General features: G+C 43.7%; 1 protein-coding gene across 2 annotated transcripts in view; it reads left to right on the plus strand.

Moving 5' to 3' along the window:
- The window catches only part of THSD7A (thrombospondin type 1 domain containing 7A), a 282,025-nt gene that overhangs the window by 107,506 nt on the left and 148,918 nt on the right, over positions 1-25,601 (plus strand). For both annotated transcript variants that reach the window (XM_056857536.1, XM_056857537.1), the window contains exon 2: positions 9,137-9,968. In XM_056857536.1, the coding sequence (XP_056713514.1) occupies positions 9,137-9,968 (832 nt within the window). The remainder of the gene's footprint in view (positions 1-9,136; positions 9,969-25,601) is intronic.

Below are 25,601 nucleotides of genomic sequence, written 5' to 3' on the forward strand. Positions count from 1 at the left end.
AAAGGTAAGAGATTTCTACAGCTTCTTATAGCTGGCTCTCTTCCATGTAATTCCACAATAGAGCTTACAGTATACTCAGAGGTGCCCTCTCCTGGTTTAGAGACCCTTGATGTTTCTGAACAGCCCTGCTCCAACTTCCAAATTATGTTTGCCTTTTCACAAGGGAATTCCAATAAAATGAGGGTGATTTCATCTCTGTGTATCAATCACTGAGACTCCAGGTACACATGATGATGAGAACTGTGATTCTTTTCTCTAAAGTTCCCTTTAACTCAAAGCAATCTGAGTGGAAGAGGAGCACAGAGAAGAGGGTCTTGTTCTTTCCGTCTAGCTTTCATGCTCCGCAAGCCATATTTATATTCATACTACAAAGATAAAATTTTGCTTTATATTTCCTTCTCTCTTTCCTTCTAAGATTTAAAAAGATGCTTGGGGAGTGCAGTTTTGTGGCGATAAAAATAAACCAGAGGAAAGAGTTCAGCAACCTCTGCCTGTTCGCCCTTCTTCTGCTCAAATGCGGCTTTCCTCAATCTGCTTTGGGTTAAAATTAAAAAAATGTAAAAGTAGATAAAATAATCTAGACTCATTTGACATGCAGTGTAAAGGTCAGTTACCGAACCATCAAAAGATAGGCTGCACACATAAACTGGTCAACAGAGAGAGAGAGATTTCATGTCATCTGATACAAACAAAACTCTTTATTAGATTCAGTTGACTCATTGTAGTGTGTGTCATCAAGTGGTTACCCACTGAGGAATTCAGATGTCATGAACAGGTATGTTTATGATGAAAATGAGACTGGTTTATTCTTGCTGTGTTTATTGCTCTCTCTCTTTTGGTTTAGAAGGTCTTCAGTCCACCCACAATTTTGCTGTGATATTCAAATCAAGATATTTTGACAAATGGGTGGTGCTGTTGGTTGAGGTTGTTTGTTTGCCCACATTCTGTAATTCTAAATGATGGGTCAACCTTGGTTTATAGGCAATAAAGGAATTCCAACAGTTCATGGAAGTGCCTGAATTTAGAGGTCACAACACACTATTGTTAGATTTATTGCTTCATAAACCTAGGAAATCTTCAGTCTGTGCTCCATGCACTAGGAAAGGCAAGAAGGGGTGTGTGAGCCCAGGAATACACTAGTGTTGTTCTAAACACAAATAAATTCAGAGTTTTGATTATAGTGGGAACAATGATTCACCCATAGGGCTTTTTAGGCTGTCTCCAGGTAGTATTGAGCCAAACAGAAATCAAAATGTTGCATTATCCTCAAAATAACTTTTGCTTCTGATGACCTTCATCTAATTATATTTTTTTGAGGGTTGGGGAATGCTGAAAACCAGTGGCAGTGGAGTTCTCAGGCCTTTTTAAAGCATAATCAAGAATGGAGATAAAGCATAATCAAGAATGGACAAACAAAACTTGATAGTGATATGCTTTGGGAACAGCTTTAAGGGTTCCCCACCATAAGTCATACTTAAGCCTTTTCTTCTCAAGTCTCTTTTTCAAACTTAAGGGTTGTCTTAAGCCAGGTTTACTGCTACAAAATTTGTTCATAGCATTTTTTCTCCTGTTTAGGACAGCTGTAACTTGCAGTATTTATGGTTCCTTTCAGTGAACTTATACTTCAATGTTATCTGGTGTTTTATGTTATTGGGTTGTTCTGTGGTATCTTGGATGACTGAAAGATGGATGTAGATCCTCTGTATTGCTGGCAAGAATTGCATGGTTATTCCTTCTGAAATGGCATCAGCTTTCAAAAACATATTATGATTCAGGCAGTTGCAATGGAAATAACAGTAGAATGCAGTGCAGTACCCAGACCCTGGCAGAATCCAAGTATTGTAGAATGAGCATGTTTTCAAAATATACACAAAAAGAGCAGCGATTTTGGTTAACAACCTGAGGGCAGAAGAGGAGCTAATAGAAGTGCCCATTAACTTCTTTAGGTTCTCTGTAGGCTAACCCCTAGGGTTACCAGGTCCCTCTTCGCTACTGGCGGGAGGTTTTGGGGGCAGAGCCTAAGGAGGGTGGGGTTTGGGGAGGGGAGGGACTTCAATGCCATAGAGTCCAATTGCCAAAGCGACCATTTTCTCCAGGTGAATTGATCTCTATCGGCTGTAGATCAGTTGTAATAGCAGGAGATCTCCAGCTAGTACCTGGAGGTTGGCAACCCTACTAACCCCTCTTTCACTTGGATTTATAATTTCCTTAGGTGAGCAGGATTTGAGTCCAGTAGCACCTTAAAGACCAACACGATTTTCAGAGTATAAGCTTTCGAGAGTCAAAGTTCTCTTTATCAGATACGGAAGTTATGACTCTTGAAAGCATGTAGAACTGGAAATCTTGTTGGTTTTTAAGGTGCTACCGGACTCAAATCTTGCTCTTCTACTGCAGACCAAAATGGTCACCCACCTGAAACTTCCTTAGGTGAGTTGTTTTTAAAACTGGTAGCTCTCCAGATATAGCCATAGGTTGTTCTGTTTATTCTATATATTTGGTACAGTAAATAAAATCGTTCAAATATTCAGAGGAAACTGTTTGTGCAAAACTCTCCATCTCCACAGTGCCCCTGTGTGCTGTGTTTCAAATCTGAAGACAAGCAGTGCTCTTTCCAGCACTCAAGAAAGCATAGATCAATTTAAACTCAGTTTAATGATCATTTCAGATGTTCTTTCTGCAGTCGAAGGGCTGGACGATACCACAGAGGAGGGCTTTATTTGCCAGGCATCCTTTTTGTGTGACAACCATTTCTTCTAGCAGAAGTCCCACGGTTCACCAAGCGAAGGGAGCAGAACAGTATGTGTCCCCCTTTTTACTTTTGCCCATGTGGCACATGAGTCTGGTGAGGGGAATGCATTGTTGCAATAATATCAAACTCAGCTGGTTGCAATAGACCTGGGTTGCATCTTAGTGCTAACATACGGAAACAAATTTTTGGTTTTCTCATGTTGCTTCTAAGTTGAACACATGAAGCTGCCTTATACTGAATCAGACCAGTGGATCTAAAAATATTGGTTGCCAGGAGACAGGGGGCCCACCCACAACTATAAGGCTATCATTTAATTTTTATTAATTTTTATTTTTAACATATGGGGCCCCCACTTCATCAGGGGCCCACAGGGCCCACTTGCCATCGGGCAAGCCAACACAATGGCCAGTCCGCCACTGAATCAGACCCTTGGTCCATCGAAGTCAGTATTGTCTACTCAGACAGGCAGTGGCACTCCAGGGTCTCAGGCAGGGGTCTTTCACATCACCTACTTGCCTAGTCCCTTTAACTGGCGATACCAGGGATTGAACCTGGGACCTTCTGCATGCCAAGCAGATGCTCTACCTCTGAGCCACAGCCCACAGTTCTTCACTCCAAATCCTGTAAAACTCCTGCATCAACTCAGCAACGTGTAAAAGGCTTTACAGAAAACTTGCAAGTTATATGTGCTCTGTTTATAGCATATTTTATGGGAAAATGAGAAACCTTGCTTTGGATTTAGCATGGCATCAGAGCAATAAGATACAGATTAAATTATGCTGTCATTTATCACCTTTTCCAGTTCTGTACTTGAAAGCATTTTTTCTCATTTACATCGCTTGAGGTCTTGAATTATGCTATAATAATAATGTAATTTTTATTTGCTTGCTGTTTGCAGTTGCAGGAGTAGATTGGTTTGGGGGCTGACAAGTTGTTAGCCGTCAAGAATGTTGTTAGTTATGCCACACTGTCCCTTTTGAATGTGGGATTGCTTTAGGACTCTGGAACACCAAGCAAATAGGCCTTCATCTAGAGTAAACCAGTCACAGTCTGATCTGTTAAAGAAGCCCTAGTTAATTGGACATGCCATATGCAAGGTGTGGTGATGTGATAAGTCAGAGGCTTGCAGCATGGAAGGTGAAGGAGTGTGCGTTGTGCTCAGCTGTGATTACGTCCCGCTGCACGCTCATTTTATGCATTTTATTTTCTTCCTGTAAATTTCAGTAGGGTTTTTGAGTAAAACTCTGTGCGGTCTTTCCCCCCATGCAGTCTCTGTACGAAATGTAAATATACATGGAGTAAAATAAATACTGCAGTGGTCATGTCATTTGTGGGAAGTCTAGTTGGAGATAAGCGAGGGTAATCTTGCTGGAATGTATTTGTGCTTAAAAACATACATTTATTTCACTGGCTATCTAGCTAAACCTTGGAAACCCTAATTCAAACTTAATCTGCCGAAAACAGCACAGGAGTTTTCATGTGGTGAATCTATCTCTGCCAGCTGGCATTGCTATCAAGTAGGTAATGCTTTTGGTTTTAGAATCCGTGAGCAAAATGTTTGACTGCAGTGCTTCTTCTGTAGTGTACTCTGGTGGAGTGTTTGCTTCGAAACTGCAGCAACATCGCACAGACTGAATGTCACACTCCATCAACAGTCAGCTGTCCAAATTGGCATAAAAACCAGTTTTTGTCCGCATCTTTCTAAAGCGGGTGGGGAACCTTTTTTCTGCCAAGGGCCATTTGCATATTTATCACATCATTCAGGGGCCATACCGGTGCCATACCAGTTGTAGATCTCCCGGCGGGGGATGGGGAGAGGCTAGGGAGGTTTTTGGGGTGGAAGAAAGAAAGGAAGGAAGGAAGGAAGGAAGGAAGGAAGGAAGGAAGGAAGGCCATTTATACATGGGAGGTTTTGCCTTGGATTTGCTGCTCTCTAGATGCACATTTTTCCCATTTGAATTCTCAAAACTCTGCATGGGGGCTTATTGTTGAGTTTTGAGAATTCAGATCGGGAAAATGTGCATCTAGTCTAGAGAGTGGCAAATCTAAGGCAAAACCTCCCATGCATAAATGGAAGAAGGAAGGAAGGAGGGAGGGAGAAAGAGGGAGAGAAAGAAAGAAAGAAAGAAAGAAAGATAGATAGATAGATAGATAGATAGATAGATGGATGGATGGAGGGGAGAGAAAGAAAAGGACAGAGAAAAAGAAAAGGACAGAGTGTGACAGACCAAGAAAGAGACAGAAAAAGAGGGAGAAAGAAAGGGAGAGAAAGGAGTGACAGAAAAAGGAAGAAAAGAGAGAAAAGCCTCCCCCCCCACACACACACACTGGTGGCGCGCGCAACCCCGCGCAACTGGGCTTCAACTTTCCCGCCTCCCCACCCTGCCACACCCCCGAGTGCCTAATCGGCTCCCGGGAGCGGCTGGCTTCTTCTCCTCCCCCCCCCCACCACCTGTCAGCTGTTGAGTGGCAAGAGGGAGGGGGGAAGAAGAAAAGAAGCCAATCCGCTCCCGGCGGCGGAACATCCACACGGGAGGCGATTAAGCGACTCTGGGGGCAGGGTAGGGAGGCGGGAAGGTTGAAGCCCGGTTGCGCACGCCGCCGCGGCATGCAGGAACAGCTGAGGCAGTGGAAGGTTTTTTTTAAGTGTGCCGCAACGTTCCTGCACACCGCGGCTGTAGGGGCAGCCTTGGGGGAAGCATCTTTCTCCCTCCCCCCACCACTCGGAAGGAACCTGGGATCTTCTACAAGCGGGTGCGTGCCTGTGTGTGTGTGTGCTTGCAGGGGAGGGGAGGGGGGGAGCCGGGAAGGAACATGGCGCGCACACACACACAGGCATGCACCCGCTTGCAAAAGGTCCCAGGTTCCTTGCCGGTCCCCCCTCCCCGCAAACAAAAAGGCACGCACCGGCTTACAAAAGGTCCCAAGTTTGTTCTTTGTTCACGCCCCTCCCCCGCACACACACAAAGGCACCCACCCACTTGCAGAAGGTCCCAGGTTCCTTCCCGGTCCCCCCTCCCCCGCACACACACAAAGGCACCCACCCGCTTGCAGAAAGTCCCAGGTTCCTTCCCGGTCCCCCCCTCCCCCGCACACACACAAAGTCACCCACCCGCTTGCAGAAGGTCCCAGGTTCCTTCCTGCATGAACCCGGCCACGCACACAGGGGCCCACTAAGCCAGCGGCGCAGCCAGCATGCAGGCTGGCGAGGCCCCGGAGGCGCAAATCTCAACCCCACCTCAGCATTAGGCTGCAGAGCGGGGGTGCGCCCGGGGGTGGGGTCGAGCATGGGGAGGGCTGAACAGGGGCCCCGAGCCAGCAGCGCGGCCAGCTCGCAGGTTGGTGAGGCCCCGGCGGCACGAAAGCTCATGGCACGGGGGTGTGGCCAGGGGATTACCACACCCCACAGACAAAGGCAAGCTGGGAGGGGGAAGGTTTGGGGCCGGCATGCACTCCTGCCTCCCAGCAAAACCCGAAGTCCCAAGAGGAGGCTCCGGCTAGCAACAGCTAGCTCAGTGGAGCTCCCGGCCTTGGCAGGTGGGCCGGATAAAATGAGCTTGCGGGCCGTATCCGGCCCGCGGGCTGGAGGTTCCCCACCCCTGTTCTAAAGACTGCTGAATGTTTTTAATAATACCAGAGCTGCTGGCAGAATATGAAGCCCTATTTCACAAAAAGAAACACAATTGTTGTATAGGCTAGGCTAGAATGTGAAAACCTGTCCTCCATACAATATCAAAATAGTACCGTTGTTCAAATCCATATGATTCATCATGCATCTCACTAAGAAACATCTCAACAGTACTTTGATTCATTCTACGTTTCTCAAGCTACTGAATCAGTGTACCCACTGATTCCAGATATTCTGGCCTGGGAACAGACGGATAATTGTGTGTGTAGAGTGCCATCAAGTCGCAGCTGACTTATGACTTATGACAACCCAGTAGGGTTTTCAAGACAAGAGACTAACAGAGGTGTCTTCCTCTGCATAGTGACCCTGGTATTTCTTGGCCGTCTCCCATCCAAGTACTAACCAGGGCTGACCCTGCTTAGCTTCTGAGATCTGGCTAGCCTGATCAGGGCCATACAAATAATTACATTATAGCCTTTCTGAATAGTCTTAACTCCTTAGAGAGACTGGATGTATGTGAGTGATAGCAGTTCAACTCAGTGATATTGTTGCTCTATCATTAAAGACCTGCCTGAAGTACAGAGAAGGGCCAGACAATGAAAAAGAGGAAAAAAGGAGGGAACCTCACTATAACCTGACTGGATAGACAGAGTTAATTGCTAAGATGATGCGATAGGTGTCCATCTATTCAGTGAAAGACAATAAAATTAGGTGAAGGCAGAAATCTAGGCTTCACCATACCCGAAAGAAAGAAAGAAAGAAAGAAAGAAAGAAAGAAAGAAAGAAAGAAAGAAAACCTCAGTGCTGTATGTCTTGCTAGATTTATCTGATGGTTTTCTGAGAATCTTGCCTGTAGACAGAAATGTATGCATATCCCAGAATGTACTTCCCACACAGGTGTGCTCTGAGTGGCTTTCAGGTAAATAGCATGGCTTAAACACAACTGAAGTACACTTCAGTTAGCGGGCTTTTTTCTTTTCTTTTTGCCACTGACCAAAGCCATTTTAATCTTGAAGTGCTTCACTGGATAAATCCCAGCTAGCTTTAGTATTATGAATCTTGAACAATCACATCATCTCTGTTACATATAGCCAGAAGTGGGATCTGAGAAGGCCTTGTGTCAGTGACTAGCAGTCAGTGGAAACATTCTTTGGAAACACATCAAGGTGCTGCCTTTGCATATTCTGCCTCTCTGTTCAACTAAGCAATCCCATTTAACTCTTTATGGTTGCTTCCATGCATTCAGGATGCATAGCAAATCCCCATATTTGAAGACTGAACATGAGCATGCCGTGTGCTGCCGATATATGTGGGTGGTCATTTAGGGCAGTGTTTCTCAGACTGGTTATTTTTGCAGCTGTATTTGTGTTTTTAGTCCTTTCTTGGAGCCAGAAATGGCTGCTGGTAGGAGGGGAAAGCTAGGAATATCATCAGCAGAGGGGCACTGATGTGCTCTGGGATCCAGCCCATAGGCTACAACAAAGGGAAGGAGGAATGTGCCAATTTTCACTGCATAGATTAAGCAGAAAACTATTCACATTTTGCCTTCTATCTCCTTATCTAGAAGGCCTAGAGTCTTGTTTTCCTTAAAATGAAAGCTTGGAATCCAGGTCAGCTAATGGGCCAAACAGTAGGGTTGCCAGGCACCTGGTGGGAGATGGAGGGATGTGAGTACTTACTGCAGGGTGGCAATCTTGTTCAGGGACCGATGACCTGGAATCACTGGCATCACACCAGGATGATGCTCTAGCACTCGTCCAACAAAGATCACTGCCCCCCATTTTGCTACCCTGTTTCTGCCGCTGACCAGATGAGCATTGGCGGACATCTGAAATAATTACCAGGAGTTTGCCTGCCATTAGCAAGCACCCGGTAAGCCTACCAAACAGGCATAGGGTGTAAAACCTAGCCAACCGGGCAATATGGCAGCCCTACTAAGGAGGAACTTCAAGAGGGCCTTTGTAATTTCAACTTTTGTTTGTGTTTATTTTATTAGGTAGGTTTTGCACTCTTTTCCTATTATGTTCAAAAGAAAAAGAGTACAAAAATCCAACCTATAAAATGGAGACTTAGAAGTTGAAATTACAAAGGTCCTCTTGAGATTTTTTGGCTGCAGAAGATCGTGTATTATGACAACATAATCAATCCCCAATGAGTGCCAGGAATGCAAACATTTTATATGCCAAGATGTATTCCTCATCCACAGAAAGAGGAGAAAACAGATGGCCAAGAAGAAGAAGAAGAAGAAGCAGTGTTGGTTTTTATATGCTGACTTTCTCTACCACTTAAGGAAGAATCAAACCGGCTTACAATCACCTTCCCTTCCCCTCTCCACAACAGACACCCTGTGAGGTAGGTGGGGCTGAGAGAGCTCTAAGAGAGCTGTGACTAGCCCAAGGTTACTCAGCTGGCTTCATGTGTAGGATTGGAGAAACCAACCTAGTTCACCAGATTAGAGTCCACCACTCATGTGGAGGAGTGGGGAATCAAACCCGGTTCTCCAGATCAGAGTCTACCACTCCAAACCACCCCTTTTAACCACTATACCACGCTGGCTCTCCAACGCCAGGGCTTTGTGCTATTACATTGTGTGGACAGTGTAAGAAATTAAAATGTAGATTTCCTACCCATGAATAATATAGAAATTCTGGGAAGCATCGGATGCTGACTGTTACGTTGTTCTGTTTGTGACTTAATGAAGAAAGCAGTGATTACATGGATGTCATATTTCAACCTTGTTTTTTCCTTTTTTTTTCTAGGTCCATGGGGTAGGTGTATGGGAGATGAATGTGGCCCAGGAGGCATCCAGACGCGTGCAGTCTGGTGTGCCCATGTGGAAGGATGGACCACGCTTCTTACAAACTGCAAGCAGGCAGAGAGGCCTGACAACCAGCAGAACTGCTTCAGAGTTTGTGACTGGCACAAGGAATTGTATGACTGGCAGCTGGGCAGCTGGAATCAGTGCCAACCTGTTATCTCAAGGAGTGTGGAAAAACCAGCAGAGTGCGTCAGAGGGGAAGAAGGAATTCAGACGAGAGACGTAATGTGTGTCCAAAAAGCAAATGGGGTTGTAGTGGAGGACACAATATGTGAATATTTTGAGCCTAAGCCACAGCTGGAGCAGGGATGCCTCATTCCTTGCCAGAAGGACTGCATTGTGGCCGAGTTCTCGCCTTGGTCAGAGTGCTCCAAGACCTGCGGCAAAGGGCTGAAGCACCGCTCTCGCCATGTTATTGCCCCGCCTCAGTTTGGGGGCTCTGTCTGTCCTAACCTGACTGAGTTTCAGGTTTGCAGTTCTTCACCGTGCGCTACTGAAGAAAGCATGTATAGTCTGAATGTGGGTCCATGGAGTACATGTTCAGTGCCCCACTCACGGCACATACGGCAAGCAAGGAAACGTGGAAAGAACAAAGAAAAAGAAAAGGACAAGGAGAAAGCAATAAGGGACCCAGAAGCCCGCGAGCTTATTAAGAAAAAGAGAAATCGCAACAGACAGAACAGACAGGAGAACAAATATTGGGACATACAAATTGGATACCAGACGAGGCAGGTGATGTGCACGCACAGGAATGGAAAAACCGTTGCCTTGAGGTAATTTTTTTCTCAGTTTAAGCATACATCTATCTCTTGCTAAGCAGTTGGGCCTTTAACAAAAGTCCCAGGCATTATGTTGTAGTGCATTCTGATGTACTGACTTGACTCGTTTCTACTTGCTCATCTCTGTCAAACTTTACTATGTACAATATTCAGACATGACCAGTGGTGACCAGACTAAGTATCTCTTCACTGAGCCCTGCTAAACAAACTGTTCCACAGCATAGATTGTGAAAATCCTATTTCAGAATGCTAGATCTTATTGGCCATAACCCGTGGTGTCTTCCAGGAGGATTGTTGCCCTTTAGCATCTCTCATATCAAAGCAAAGTGTGTGGGAGAAACCTGGGGATGTCCAGGATGTTGGTAGCAACTCTTCATGAATGTATTGCATTGGGAAATTATTAGAGAGATATACAAAAGGCAGCAACTCAGAATCTCAAGATTTTAGGAGTCCTTGTTGGTACTAAGTGCAACCCTAATCTAGAAGAGGCAGAGTGAACAATTAAGAATTTCTCCTTTGGCTGTCTTGGGAGCTCTGTACAAAGCAAGAATGGCAGCACTCTGGAGTTCTGGATCCTTCGCTAGTTGGGGTACTTGGTACATGCCTAACCTGAGCATCCTCTGGGATGACCCTGTATTTGTACCTGGAACTGTTATCTGTGCCTATTCTACTGTCTTTAAATTGGGACTATTGCTGGCTGTTGTTATCTGTGTGTCCTTGCCAGTATGTTTTGTGGATCTCGGAATTCTTATCTCCTACGTAAATCACAAATGTATAAATGTACAAATAATTCATTTTCCATCCTTCTAATAATACCAAACTGTTCTTCCCATTTTACTTTTGGGGGAACTGTGGCCGATAGGTAGGTGACTTCCAAAACCACCCAGTTACTTGGATCCCAAGATTTGTGATGCGCATTCTACTGAACAAAGGCTTCACCATCTGCTTAAGAAGAATAAACACATCTGTATGCGTCAAGGAAGGAATACACATATGGATTTGCTTCCTCCATTGAATTTCAATGGATAAGCGTTTGTAGATGGGAGGGAAACGGTGCTTTCTTTTGTTCTCCTGAACTTGTAAGAATTCATGAAGTCAGGGCAGAGGAGGTCATTTGGGGAGAAAGATTTAAATGCTGGTCTCTTAGAAGTGCATGGACTTAAGCTCTACTTAGAAGTATAGTGCATTTAACCCTCATTTGAAATTTGCCTTCTTCCCTGTTTTACTCTTCCAGTTCCCTTTTCTCTGAATTTAGTACTCCTTTTTAAACTCTTTCCTCAAGTAATGTAAGTGGCTAAGTAAATTTTTGACATTCTGCGGCTCGATAAACAAGCCTTCTAATTTTACCGGTGTGTAGACCATTTCTCTAAGATGATGATTTTGTCCTATCACACCTTATTCAATTTAAAACTTGTCATTGCATATGAAACCTGATGCACTTTCCATTAAACATGACATAAATGTGGGTCACCACAAGACAAATTCTTCATGATGTGCAATTCTGCTGTAACATTTCTTTTATCTTTTTTTAAAATCCCTTTCCCTTTGTGATATTTTTCTGCTCAAAACTGCCTGAGTACAATTACTTTGCTCAGAAAAAGGGGTCAAGGTAGAATCTGATGGGAGGCGGGGTGAGGCATTATTAAAGCCAATGCTACTGTCCCTTATCCATTCAAAGTATGGCTCCTGTTACAAAATTATGGTCTTACTAGGTTTTGGGATGATGAACACATGAAGCTGTCTTCTTCCAGTTCTGTGGTGCTGGTTCAATATAGTCTACTCTGACTAACTCTTGAAGATAACAAGCAGAGAAACTAGATATTAAAGATCTGTTAGTGGAAAAGGCAAGAGACTGGACCAGAGACCTTCTGTGTGCAAAGCATGCCATCTCCGACTGAGCTCCTCTCCTTCCTGATGGGCGAGCTAATGGTAGTTGGGATGTTCTGAGAATTGCAGAGCAAAAAATGGAAAGATAGTTAATTTTATGGCAACGTGTCCAAAAAGGAGTCCAAAAATCAGTGTTCCTTTTTAACAGAACAAAGGTCTAGGCTAGGGTTGCCAGGTCCCTCTTCACCACCAGTGGGATATTTTTGGGGCGGAGCCTGAGGAGGGTGGGGTTTGGGGCAGGAAAGGACTTCAATGCCATAGAGTCCAATTGCCAGAGTGACCATTTTCTCCAGGTGAACTGATCTCTATCGGCTGGAGATCAGTTGTAATAGCAGGAGATCTCCACCTAGTACCTGGAGGTTGGCAACCCTAATCTAGGCATTTACATGAGCAGTATTTTGAAATATAATAAAAAATAGTAATGAGCTACAAGTTTAAAGGGGAAAATTATTTTGGAAGGCTGTCAGCAAACTACACATGAGCAAATTCTGAGGATGAACCTGACCACCCACGCAAAGTACAGAGATTGTGAAGCATGTAAATCTAAGTTTCAGGGGAGTAGCCCTTTTGGTCTGCACTAGACCAGTTAGATTTGAGTCCAGTTAGCAGCTTAGAGACCAACAAGAGTTTCATGGTATAGGTTTTTGAGAGTCTGACAAAGGGAGCTTTGACTCTCGAAAGCTTATACCCTATAACTCTTGCTGGTCTCTAAGGTGCTCCTGGATTCAAATCTAAACATAAATTAAAGTATCCCTTATGCCTTTTCCCGCTCTGAAGGAAGGGCATCTTGATCTTTGGGTGTTTCTCGCCCATTGCTAGGGGTAGGCAGGACTAAACTAACAACTTCCTGTCTCCTGGCGAGGAACACCTCCCCTTCCAGTTATTCTCCTGCCTCCGCTGAGGTGAGAGCGTTGCAGCCATAGCTGCTGCCTAGGTCTAGTGAAATTAGGTTAGAATAGATTCTTTTCCTTACCTTGCCGTATCCAATTGTTTTCTCTCCCTACCCTCCCTCTCGTTTGGGTACGTTTGTTTTTTAAATTGAAGCTCCTGGCTCTGCCCACCATCAGCTGAGCCGCGGGAAAAACAGCTAAGCCGCGGGAAAGATGCAGCAAACAAAATGGCTTCCCGAGAAGCTGCATCAGAGGACATCGAGCTCCTTTCTGATGCAGATCAAGAATTGGCCTTAAAATCGGCTCCCGCCGTTAGCCACCCTGGCGGACTATCGGAGAGGGAGACCGGAAAGTCGTCGCCACCATCTACTTCGGCTGGAAAATCGTTGAAGAAAAACAAGTCTAATGGCGGGGGAAAAGGCGGCAGCCGCAAGCGCCAGCTTAAGCAGAGTTCCTCTTTGACCTCTAAGGTCCCCGCCGGATCCTCTGCTGCGCCTTTGGATGTGGAGCCCAGGATACCTACAGAGGGTAAAGTAACCCACCTTTCTGAGCAAGGGGGATCCCCCAAGAACCCCACGTTTGAACAGGTACATAATATGATAGAGGGCTCCATGGAAAGACATTTTCAGAGGCTCCAATCTCTTATCCTACCCTTCCAGCAGGGTTACCCTCCTCAAAGACTCCCTCATCCACTTCCTCAAGAGTTTTCATATAGTTGTACATCTTCCCCTGGGTCCTCAGTCATATCTGAACCCATACAGGAGGAGCCTGGCTACAGCCAAAGCGCCCCCTCTAGGCAGTGGCCCACTAAGGCAGCTATGAAAGCAGTGCCAAATATCCAAGAGCAGAGAAATGAAACCTACCAAGAGCAGAGAAATGAAACCTGCCCTGTGGATAGGGATTCTGGGGCTGACGATAAGGAGGAAGGAGAGTTCGTTTCAGACGAAGAACTCCCCATTGTTCAAGAACAGCAGCCTCAGCTGTTCTGATGATTTCCAGCCTCTTTTGGCCAAGGCTTTTTTTGCTTTAGACCTATCTGATGAAGCTGAAGCTCCTGAGGAATCTAAGCCTAAATCCAGATGTAAAGGTTCCAAGGAATATTTCCCACAATGTGAGGCCCAGACTATTAAGGTCCCCTTACCAGACAACTTTGAGAAAGTTATTAGAGCTGAATGGGACAAACCCCTACATAAAAAACAGTTCTCTGGCAATGCCAAGAAACTATATGATATGGCCTCATATGCAATTGATATTTTGGAATTGCCTGTGGTAGATGCTCCTATCTCTGCCCTTCAATCCTCTGACTTCCTGGCAGAGGATGGAGTGGGCTTTATTAAAGATCAGCTCGATAGGAAAATGGAATTTCTTTCCAGAAAGGTGCATGAGGCAGCTGCGCTGTCTATTCAGGCCAATACCACTATAGCACTCATGGTTAGGGCTTCAAATGCCTGGATAAAGAAGCTCACTCAGCTTCTACCCACCACAGATAAAAAAATAGCCGAGGGCCTGTCTCGAGTGCTAAAGGTGTCCTCCTTTATGGCAGATGCCTCCTTGGACGCAGTGATCTTCGCTGCTAGAGCGGTCGCCTCCAATACGGCCATTCGCAGGGCCCTATGGGTAAGGCCATGGTCGGATGAGTACAGGTCCAAGACCATGTTAATGGGTCTCCCATACAAGGGTGGAAAGTTATTTGGAGAGATACTAGATAAGATACTCTCCGAAATTAAGGATAAAAATAAGGCGATCCTTAAATCCCATAAAAAGAAACCCGTCCTGGCCAATACTCTCAGTCCTTTCGATGCTACCATACCTTATCCAGGTTCCGACAAGATCAGAGACGCCCACACTGGGCTCCTCAGAGAGGGTCCTTTCAATGTTTCAACAGATTCAACCGCCCCTCACAACCACAGTCTTTTAGGGCGGACAAACCTGACAAATTCTTTAAAGGAAATAAGCAGTGACGCCAGGGATCCAGTGGTGCGGGGAGGGTTACAACTTTTCCTTCCACAGTGGCACCACTCCCAGATGGATGCCTGGGTATTACAAATAATTCAGGAGGGAAATCTAATAGAATTTCATCACAAGCCTCTAGATCGCTTTGTCGCATCACCATGCTACTGCAGTGCTGTAAAACATCAGAGAACGATGGAAGTCATTTCTCACTTGATCCGGATCGGGGCCATAAAGGAAGTACCTATTCAGGAACATCTCCAGGGAGTTTACTCCATATTTTTCACAGTCCCCAAAAAGAATGGGGACTGGAGGGCTATCCTGGATCTCAAATTTCTCAATCGATTCATCCAGGCCAAACATTTTCGCATGGAGACAATGCGAACCATCATAGAGGCACTGCGTCCAAACACCTTCATGACATCCATAGATCTCACAGAGGCTTATATGCATATCCCCATCCATCAGTCCCACTGGCGCTTTCTGAGATTCAACTATATGAACCTTTATTTTCAGTTCAGGGCACTACCATTCGGGTTGACATCTGCCCCTTGAGTTTTTTCCAAAGTGATGGTGGCTATTGTGGCGATGTTAATGAAGGAAGGAATCCAAGTACATCCCTATCTAGACGACCTACTCATATGCGCCCCCTCATACAACCTGGCACTTCAGCACACCACTCGAGTCATCATGGCACTTGAAACGCATGGCTTTCTTATACATAAGGGCGGAGAGAGCGGAAGTCATCCTGATCACTCCCAGTTGGCCACGCCGGCTGTGGTTTCCGGCACTCATGGAGCTCTCCACCTTGATCTCTCCATCTTGGCAGATTCCGACATCCTCGGATCTCCTTCAACAGGGACCAATGATTCATCCAGATCCTGGATGGTTTCAATTGACCACTTGGAGGTTGAAAGGGCAAGGCTCTTAGCCCATGGGCTTTCCGTGGAGGTGGTGGGGACCATCCTTAAAGCCAGACGTCCTTCTACTACAAGGATATATCAATACACCTGGAAAGCCTTCTCCAGGTGGTGTCACCAGAAGACGATCAACCCTATCTCTCCTAAGCTACCTCAGTTACTGGACTTTTTACAGAATGGTGCGCAGCAGGGCCTTGGAGCAGCAACCTTACGAAAGCAAGTGTCTGCTATTGCCTCAGTCTGTCCGGATATTGATGGGATTCCTCTGTCATTGCACCCTCAGGTTAAGGCTTTTATTAAAGGAGTAGCTCAATCTACCCCTCCGGTGACTCACTGCTTCCCTACCTGGAGATTGAACACTGTACTTTCTGCTCTAACCAAAAGTCCCTTCGAACCTGTGAGAGAAGTTTCCTTATGATTAGTAAGGATGAAGACCTTATTTTTAGTTGCCATAACCTCTGCCAGGTGGGTTTCAGAATTGGGTGCCCTCTCTATTCGCAAAGACTGATGTATCGTTCACGAAGATAAAGTCATGCTACGTACTGATCCCTCGTTCACCCCCAAAGTTGGTTCCTGGTTTCATCAGTCTCAGGAACTTCACCTCCCTTCCTTTTGTCCTAATCCTTCTACTCCCAGAGAGCAGAGTTGGCACACCTTGGACCTGCGTCGAACTATTCATATTTATATATCTAGTACTGAATCCATTAGGAGAATGGAATTTATGTTTATCTCCTTTTCTGCACCCAACAAGGGACTTTGCATGTCCCGACAGTCTAGCAGCACATCCATTAGACAATGCATCAGAGAAGCCTACCTAGCCAGTGGTCTCCGAGTTCCGAATGGGATCACAACCCGTTCACTACGAAGCGCAGCCATGTTGGCCTGATTTTTCAAACAAGCCTCGACTGAAGAGATCTGTAAAGCGGCTACTTGGTCCAACTTGACTACCTTCATTAGACATTATCGAATCAATACTATGGTATCCACCGAAGCGGAATTCAGCAGACGTATTTTACAGCACGTGGTGGAAGATGATGAGGGCTGAGTTCCACCCGTTATTTCAATGCTCTTGGAGATCCCAAAGATCAAGATGCCCTTCCTTCAGAGAGGGAAAGGTACATTGTTTACTCACCGAGAAGGTCCTTTCCGCTCTGAAGTAGAAGGGCATCTTGCCCACCCGGAGATGGCAACATCATCTTACAAGGGTGGACTGAAGCACACCAAACTGGCCTACGGATTCGATTGGCCTAATAATATTGTAGCAATACATATAGAATGGTTCTAAATTTATCGTTCAGTTTATTGTTGTTTGTACTCCTTGTTTGTGAGTGCCTTTCCCTGTCTCTTGAGCTTGCTGTAGAATAACTGGAAGGGGAGGTGTTCCTCGCCAGGAGAGAGGAAGTTGTTAGTTTAGTCCTGCCTACCCCTAGCAATGGGTGAGAAACACCCAAAGATCAAGATGCCCTTCTACTTCAGAGCGGAAAGGACCTTCTCGGTGAGTAAACAATGTACCTTTTTGCAGAATGAATAGAGAGTCCCCAGTGAGAACAGAAATGTTGGACTTGGGTAATGTTCACCATGCAATAAAGTATACAATTCGAGTTTGATATATATGCAGCTTTTCCCCCTCTTTGTTTTACGTATGTATATGCTGGAAGTCAGCTGTGCCTGTAATTCTTGAAAGCGGAGGTTGAGAAACACTTCAGAAAATCCTCAGCACAGCATTTTCCAGTCCAGTCTTCTCATGGCTTATTGGTTGTAACTTGATTATCTTTTACATATAATGCAGGCTTTTTCTTTACTAATTTGCGTAAAGCTATTATAATATATTTTAAAATGTGGGTGTGGGGAAACCTCCCACTATTCCTCACTATTCTGAGTTCCCATGTGTTTGGAAACTCAATTATCTTTTAAGATACTTTGCATGCTAGTTTTGGTTGGCATTTGTGTTATGAGTTAATTTGATTTGGGGATTTGTATGTACATGCCCTGTTTCCTCTTTCCCCTTAATCTTAAACACATTTACTTGGAAGTAGTAGCTGTGGTATTCAGTTGAACAGCTACATAAAAGAGCTTAAGATCATAGTCTGAAATATTTTTTCTGCTCTCTTCCTATGCCCGCTGAGGTAAATGACTGCAACCTTGCCCTGTGTTATTTCTGTCTAGTTTTTTTTTTTTTTTAATTGGAATTGTGTTTAGTGTAGCTGAAAAGGATTCTTGGAGTGGTTATTCAGTCAGTTCTTGAACTGGAAGTGAATAACAGAGGTTTCACTGTTGGGTTATAACTCATTATTCTCCAAGGTTCCAAAGAATTGCTTACTAACAACACTCAAATAGAATGATGGTAAATTGTCAAAATAAATTGCTCAAGGTAATTTTCTTGTGGGTGTTGTGCCACTTGTCATGGAGGAAACAGAAATGGGCCTTCACAAACTTCCTTCAATAAAAGGCACATGTAACGCCACAGAAAGAAAAGGAGCATCAGGGCCAAACAAGATGAAATGGTGGGAGATTTGTAACGGATTTTCCTGCTATTTTTATTTGTAAATAGAGGGGGGGACGACAAAAAAAAATCTTGTTTTTTCTGATGTCTTTTGGAAAAGTTGGAAATTTTGGGGAGCACTGTAAAAAGTTCCTATTAAATATTTTGTCTTTTACATTGAGTGAAATGCTTTTAAAGATAGTGTGGGCATGCTGTAGATGTATACAGCTGTTAAATACAAGATTAGGGGTGCCAACCTCCAGGTAGTAGCTGGAGATCTCCTGCTATTACAATTGATCTCCAGCCGATAGAGATCAGTTCACCTGGAGAAAATGGCCGCTTTGGCAATTGGACTCTATGGCATTGAAGTCCCTCCCCTCCCCAAACCCTGCCCTCCTCAGGCTCCGCCCCAAAAACCTCCTGCGGATGGCAAAGAGGGACTTGGCAACCCTATACAAGATGCATTTCTGCACCTAGAAAGATACCTGATCTTGAGGAGGCCGCATGCAGGGCTTTCATTGATTCTAGGGCCCTTTTGACTCTTCTCCTGTTGACCTTTTCACCTCTCCCTCAAACCACTATGACACATATACCCACAAACTGGGTATCAAGTAGATTATTGCCCTACCTTGCTGGAGGGGGGGAAAAGATCGGAAGGATACGGGGCAGAAACTGCACCAAAGTCTCAGAGGGAAATCTCTGAATGTTTAATTGAGAACTGAGCTCTTTCTAACCAGTAGCAAGAGAAGGAAGAAGATACCATCTAGCTGAAACTACATCTAGCTGTGCAGATATTATTATTATTGATCCTTTGTGTGACCCTTTTTCTGACCAAATAATATATTTTATGTTATTTAACACAAAGCTTGTGTTTTCTGTTTAACTCTTATTTTTATTTTTCCAATAGCAAAAATTAAGGTATATGGGCTAAGGTAGCATAGGGTGCATAAGCTTGCAGTTTTCTCTTAAGTATTAGGTACATTTGCAATTTTACTTGTTGAAAATGAAGGCATTTATAACTTGTAGTTCCATAAATATTTCAACTATTGCAATTTTATATGCAAAGTAAGTTATAAATGATGTTTTTTTGTTTGTTAAAGCAGTAAAAATAGTTTAGGTTTGATAGGACAGCAAGTATTACATGTATGCCCCCCCCCAATTTCCACTCTTTTCTGGGGGGGGGGGAATGGAAAAAATGGTTTCTCTTTATGGAGACAAATGGGCAGTATGAAGATGACCATTTGCCCACCTACCAGTGAAGTGGGTCAGCGCCTTTCGGGTGACTATACTCTTAGAAATGACCCCACCTGAGAAGTGGTATGTTATCTTATTCAGATAGTCACCTACTAAGCAGGGTTTACTCCAGGGGTGGGGAACGTCAGGCCCGGGGGCCGTATAAGGCCCGCAAAATCATTTGGTCAGGCCCTCCATGGGTCCTGGCTTATCTCTAGCTCAGAAGGTTGCTGGCCTGCCTGAATCTCTTGGGCCCAGCTGGGGATGGCAGAGCTCAAAAGCCAGCCGCTCTATGCGGCAGACACTTCGAGCCGTCTCCGGTCGTGCCTCTTGGCTAAATGTTTGACCAAATATAGCAGGCTAATTTTTAAGTTGATAATTTTCTATGGCCCGCGAATGATGTCATAAATATCCAAATGGCCCTTGGCAGAAAAAAGGTTCCCCACCCCTGGTTTACTCACTTAAAAAGTAAGTCTTTTTATTGATGTACTCCAATGTAATTGTGTATATATATGTGTATATGCAAGTATTACCAAGTCTTAATATTCAGTAACAATGTAAACAGTAAAGCAAACAAGTTCTACATACTATTTAGTTTTAAAATCCAACACTTAAAATATAACAGTTAAAGAAGTCTGATTTAGTTCAAAGTATCTAATCACACTCTAGAATAATATATTTGTAAAGCCATACATACCAACTGCCTCTTCTGAGACCCTCTGAGAGAGGTCTGAGGTTCTAGCCCTCTCCCTTCCTGTATTTATACTTTCAGTCACCTACAATGAGGTTGACTTTGAGAATCGAGCAATTCTCATTTTTACTGCACATGCTCAGTGGCCTCCCATTGTATTGCCAAATAAGGACTTTCTCTTTCAGGAGGCTATTTTGCTAAACTATAAACAATCAGTTTTAAGCTTTATTATCACTCTATATAATCAATTTTAGTATCATTCTCATCTCCAGGAAAAAAGGTTAAGATTGAACCCATTCATTAATTTCTAGCATGTTTTCATGGTTAAATCATAAAATACAATTATTGTTTACATTACATCACATATCCTTGAATATAGTGGGTGGAGAGCATTCTGCATATGAAGTCATTGGAAGGTAGGAATATGACAGTTAGTTTCTGCATTTCAATAGTTATATAAGGAGTGGCTAACAGTTTCTCATTAGCTAACCGTTTCTTATAAACAAATAGCTGGGAAAGGTCTTAGATGAGATAAACAGAATGTGTTGCTGGAAAATTACTGAAGCCTTTGACAGAGTAATAGAAGCTGAAGCCTCTGGCAAAGAATATTATCCTTCCTTTTAAAAGGAAATTAAACCTCTGCTATATCTCTTTTGCAGTTTATATGTGTAACTGGGTATTCAATATTTATATTGAATAATTCTGCATATGTACAACACTATTACCATGTTCATGTGCTCCAATATGTCAAAGCCTGTAACACCAGGAAGACTCAAGATATATATCACTGTTTTGGGTATCCTGAGTTAGGGCAATAAATTTTGAGGACATGTACCTTATTATAATTGTGCAGGGCAGCATATGTTGGAATTTATGTAGTTTCTCAGTGCGCCTGTGCTCTAGTGACATGGGATGTGTGTTAGCAAATAAAGACATTTTTCCTTCTAAAGATCTCAGACTGCACTCAAAGATCTCACCCAGAGCACATGGCTGTTTGTCCATGCGTAGACTTAAAACTCCTGGCTGAGATAAGGTCAGTTAGCAGACAGGGGACAAAATAAGGTCAGTTAGCAGACAGGGGACGGGATGTGTGTAGCAGCTCACACATAGCCTATAACTGTGCTTCAAGCCACACATAGCGAAACAAAGGGCACAGTTTGAGTGGTGGGGGCTCACCAAATGACCAGAGAGGAGAGGGCAAGGGGGAAGTCCAAGCCCTCTCACACACAGGCCTTTTAAATTCTTTAAGGCAAGGAGTGTGGGGGGTGGATATAGAGCATCATTCCAGTGTTTACCTCTGTGTTGCAAGGCAGAAGGGGCAAAGATGCATGGAAGAGCAGCCATACCATGTCTCTTTCTAGGTCTAGTTAAGTCCTCATCCTCAGTGCCTACAGTCTCTCATTATCCAGAACACAACATGCCACAAGAAGATCATGGATGGATGGATGTGGCAGAAAGCCAGACATCTTAATCTGCTCACATGGTACTTTCAACATGTGGCAAGTTTTTCACCCAAAGCTGTGCCCCTGTGCAGAATCTGTCTCTTTGCAATACTGAAAATCCAGAACATTTTAAAATGGCTTGTGTATGCCCACAGTTCTCCTGTTTTGCTCCTATATGGAAAGATTGATATTGACGGTAGTTGGAAGATTAATACCGTTACTGAAATCACCCCCTTTTTCTAGCGTGACATGTTTTGCCTGCATATGGTCCCCAGTTCAATCACTGCCATCCCACTTAATGGATATCAGGTAGCAGAAATGGGCAAGAGCTGTTCCTGAGACTCTGGAGAGCTGCTGCCTGTCAGAGTAGACTGTAATTGACTAAATGGAGCAATGGTTAGACTCAGTAAAAGGCACCTCCTAATATTAATGCTTACTTATAAAGTGAAGTGTTTTTAAGAATTGAGTCTCGGAAGAGATTGATTCAGAGTGTTCCCGTTTTTGTAGCATCATTTATTTTGATTTGCTTCCATATACCCATTTGCTGATAGTAGTAGAGATGTTTATTTGATCCATCACCAATAGTAAATAATGTTCTCAGTTTGTCTGAAGGATGTTCTGCCACCGAATGAGTGCTTGATGTCTTATTAAATTCATACAATATATTTTCACTGCAGATAGAACATGGGGTATATCATATATATAAGAAGCATTGAATAGTGGCAGATTTGGAGGCCAACAACTGTCCCATTGTAGCCTGTTAAGTTATACCATGTGAAATGGGTTTGAGTGTGGCATGTACATGGGGACACGCTGGAAACCAAGATGGAGGGAGAGCACCTTTGGTATGTACACATGCACTTTCTTCATGTTCCTGGGATTATACCAGCATGAGTAGAAAATGCATTGGTGCAATGGCAAGTGTTGGTCTAGCACAGGTGTCCCCGACCTTTTTGAGCCTGCCGGTACATTTGGAATTCTGTCATGGCATGGTGGGCGCAGCAACAAAATGGCAGCCCCAAAATGATTGCCACAGCTTAACTTCAGTAATACAGTGTAGATCTTTGTGCTGTGGTGGCAGCGCTGCCAAAGTAACATTTTTTAAAATCAAGCACAGCCAATCAAATCTTTAATAGTCAATCAGAAGTCCCCATACTGCAGATGTGAAAGATGGGCTAAGTCTGTGAGAGAGTTGCTTGTCTAATTTAGTTGAATGCAGAGATGAGATCTGAAATCAGACATCCTAGATTGTAGCTCTGATTCTTACCCCCTGTCTTACACTAAATCTGTTAGTCAGTCACTGCCTGCAACTTCCCATTTAAAACTCCAAGGGTGGGCAGCATGGGGTGATCCTCCCCATCACATTGTGAAAGATGCATGACCTGGGGAACATAGCCATCTTTTTTGAACCTGCTCACAATTGTGCTGACTCCTCCTCTAAATGTTGCTGTATTGATTAAAAATGCGGAACTAAGATGATATTTTTACAATCAGTATCAAAATATTCTGTCATGCAGGGCCAGACCTATCTGTTACTGGCTATATTCAGTGAAAGCAAAATAGTTCATAGAAAATGCAGCAATATTTGTAAGTACTCGGGTTAAATGGGGCACAAACTAAAGAATCATGGCAGAAATACTGTCAGCAGTGAGTAACCTGCCTTGGGTAGTTCCCCAGACACCTACAGAATCCAAAGCCTCAAAGTCTCTAGAATTTGGATCCCCCCTTCATCATGGAGAGTTAATTCCCTATAGCTGAACAGTCTTGCTCTGCTAATGGGTAAGGCATTCTTATATATTGAATCCAGAATTATTGTGCTCTTTGTATGTAAAAGCCTTTTTTTTCCAATTTAAAGCTGGAAATAACAACTCAGTCTTCAATTGTTGTTGGTTTTTTTAAAAAAGTCTGACACATACCCAGTGATTATGTTGGCACCATTCTCCCTGCTGAATTTAGTTACGTTATTCATTCCAGAACAATGGAAGAGTCAGAATGTAATCAAAAGGGAAATCAAGTAGGGGAAAATAAACGTTAACAGTTTTGGTGTGCAGGGAATAAAACCAGAGAGTAAATGGAGGGAATGCCATAAAAAGGTAAAATAACGCCAAGAAACTCAAATGTTTAAAAGGCAATATAGGAGCAGCAAAAAAGATTTATGGCAGAGAAGCACTGTGGAATGTGACGGTCTCTGACTGAGACCTGATACTTTCATACGCCCATGGCCTGGGAGCAGCCGCGGCACTCCTTCCCATGATGGTAGGGCAACACCATGGACCTTGCAGGAAGGGAGCACACTGCAGCTCCTCTACGCACCAGGAAACATTGGCTAAAAATACCTTTGAAATAACCAAGCAACTGAAACCCAACAAACTTCAGAAGTAAAACCTTCCTCTGGGTTTTTCATTGCAGGAGAAATGTAAGAGGGGGGCCATATTTAAATAAAGAAAACTATTCCTAAAGGAGAAGTTTTCAGCCCAAAATGGGCTTCAGGAACTTATGATAAATTTTTTCTAGCTCCTGGTGAACTCCAGTTTTTTGTACTCATTGGCACTGTCCTCTTCAACCTGTTCTCTTCAACCTAATATTGAATTTGCTGCATATACAGTTGCTTCCAGTTCATGGAACGTGCTCCCCAAGAAGGTAAGGGGTGTGCCGTCCTTAGAAACTTTCAGGAGGTGCCGGTTCTATTTGATCATGAAAAACAACCCAAATAATGTTAAATAAGGGTTGGAGTTATTTAGTTATTTTGCTGTCTTTGTGCATTTAATCATCTGGCATGTTTACCTATACCATGAACCTAATCTTGCTACCTGAAAAGCAGGTTGATGTGGTGGCCAAGCTGCCTTGGTAGCAGGATACAAATTTTGTAAATATAAGTGGTAGAAGCCACTCAGATTATTGTTCAGCAAACTTGAGTTAATTACTACTCTTGGCCATGGATGTGAGGGAGCTTCTGGGAGTCGAGAACAAAAGGCCTTTAATCAATGTGCTCTTTGGAGCATTCCAGCAGGTCGGCTACTCTCCCATGTGAGAGTGTCAAAGGAAATTTCTGTTAGTTCAGGGGCCACTATTTTGATATTAAAATTGATATTTTATACAGGTCTCTGGTAGTCAAGTCTGAGTTATCTTTTGGGGTGAGCAAATATATATTCCGGGGGGGGGGCAGCCTCATTTGCAACAACTACCCAGATATTGCAGCTAGTTTACAGCTCAGTAGCTCAATTGTTGTTAGGCCATCAAGAACAGTTCTTACCTATTTTAAAACATCTCCGTTGGCTGACTGTCTTTCAATTCATGGTGCTGTGTATGACTTTTAAAGCTCTTGATGGCCTGGGACCCAGGACCATCTCCTTATGTCCCTACGCACCAGCTGTGGTCTTCAGTGTGGCACCTTCTGGGTGCTCTCTCATTAAACGCATTGGCAAGCCTGACATCGGCAGGCCTATCATCATCAAGGACCCACGCTTTCTTGGTGGTTGCTCCTACTTTACAGAATGGGCTCCCCAAGGAGGGAAGGGGTGGTGCATTTCTTGGAAACTTTCAGGAGGTACTTTAAGGCTATTTAATTTGCCAGAGTATTAAAGGGCGCATTACTGGTTGTAAACATTTTATTAGGTTGGGAGTGGATTGTGGTTTTGTGGTCACTTGGGCGTTTTTAAATGTGGACCTTAAGCCTCCTTGAGCCATGGGGAAAGGGGAGATATAAATGTTTTAATAAATAAATATGCAGGCAGAATTGCCTGTGTGAATCTTCAGTTATAACACAGGAATGGAATTGCTTGAATTTGTAGAACACGTTTTACCACTAAATATGCTCAAAACTCATATTTTGGCTAGTTGATATATTTGGGATTCATAAATATTTTAATTTTCTGGAACTGTCTTTCTTAAAAAGATCACTTTTAGGCATATTTCAGATGAGTGACAAAGTAACTTTTTTGCTGTGTAAATTAACCTGGAGGAATCCTCAGGGTCATATGCTTTTTCTTCCCTCTCCTTCCTCCTCCGGTGCATGGCCATCTAATGAAAGACTTCCAGTTTCCCAGTAGACCACAGTTTTAATTGCATCTGAACCACAAACTGTTTTGTTCTTTTTCCTACAAACTTGGTTCCCAAACACTGGTATGACTGT

Source organism: Euleptes europaea, chromosome 11 (genome assembly GCF_029931775.1).
Source record: "Euleptes europaea isolate rEulEur1 chromosome 11, rEulEur1.hap1, whole genome shotgun sequence".
Taxonomy (NCBI): Eukaryota; Metazoa; Chordata; class Lepidosauria; order Squamata; family Sphaerodactylidae; genus Euleptes; species Euleptes europaea.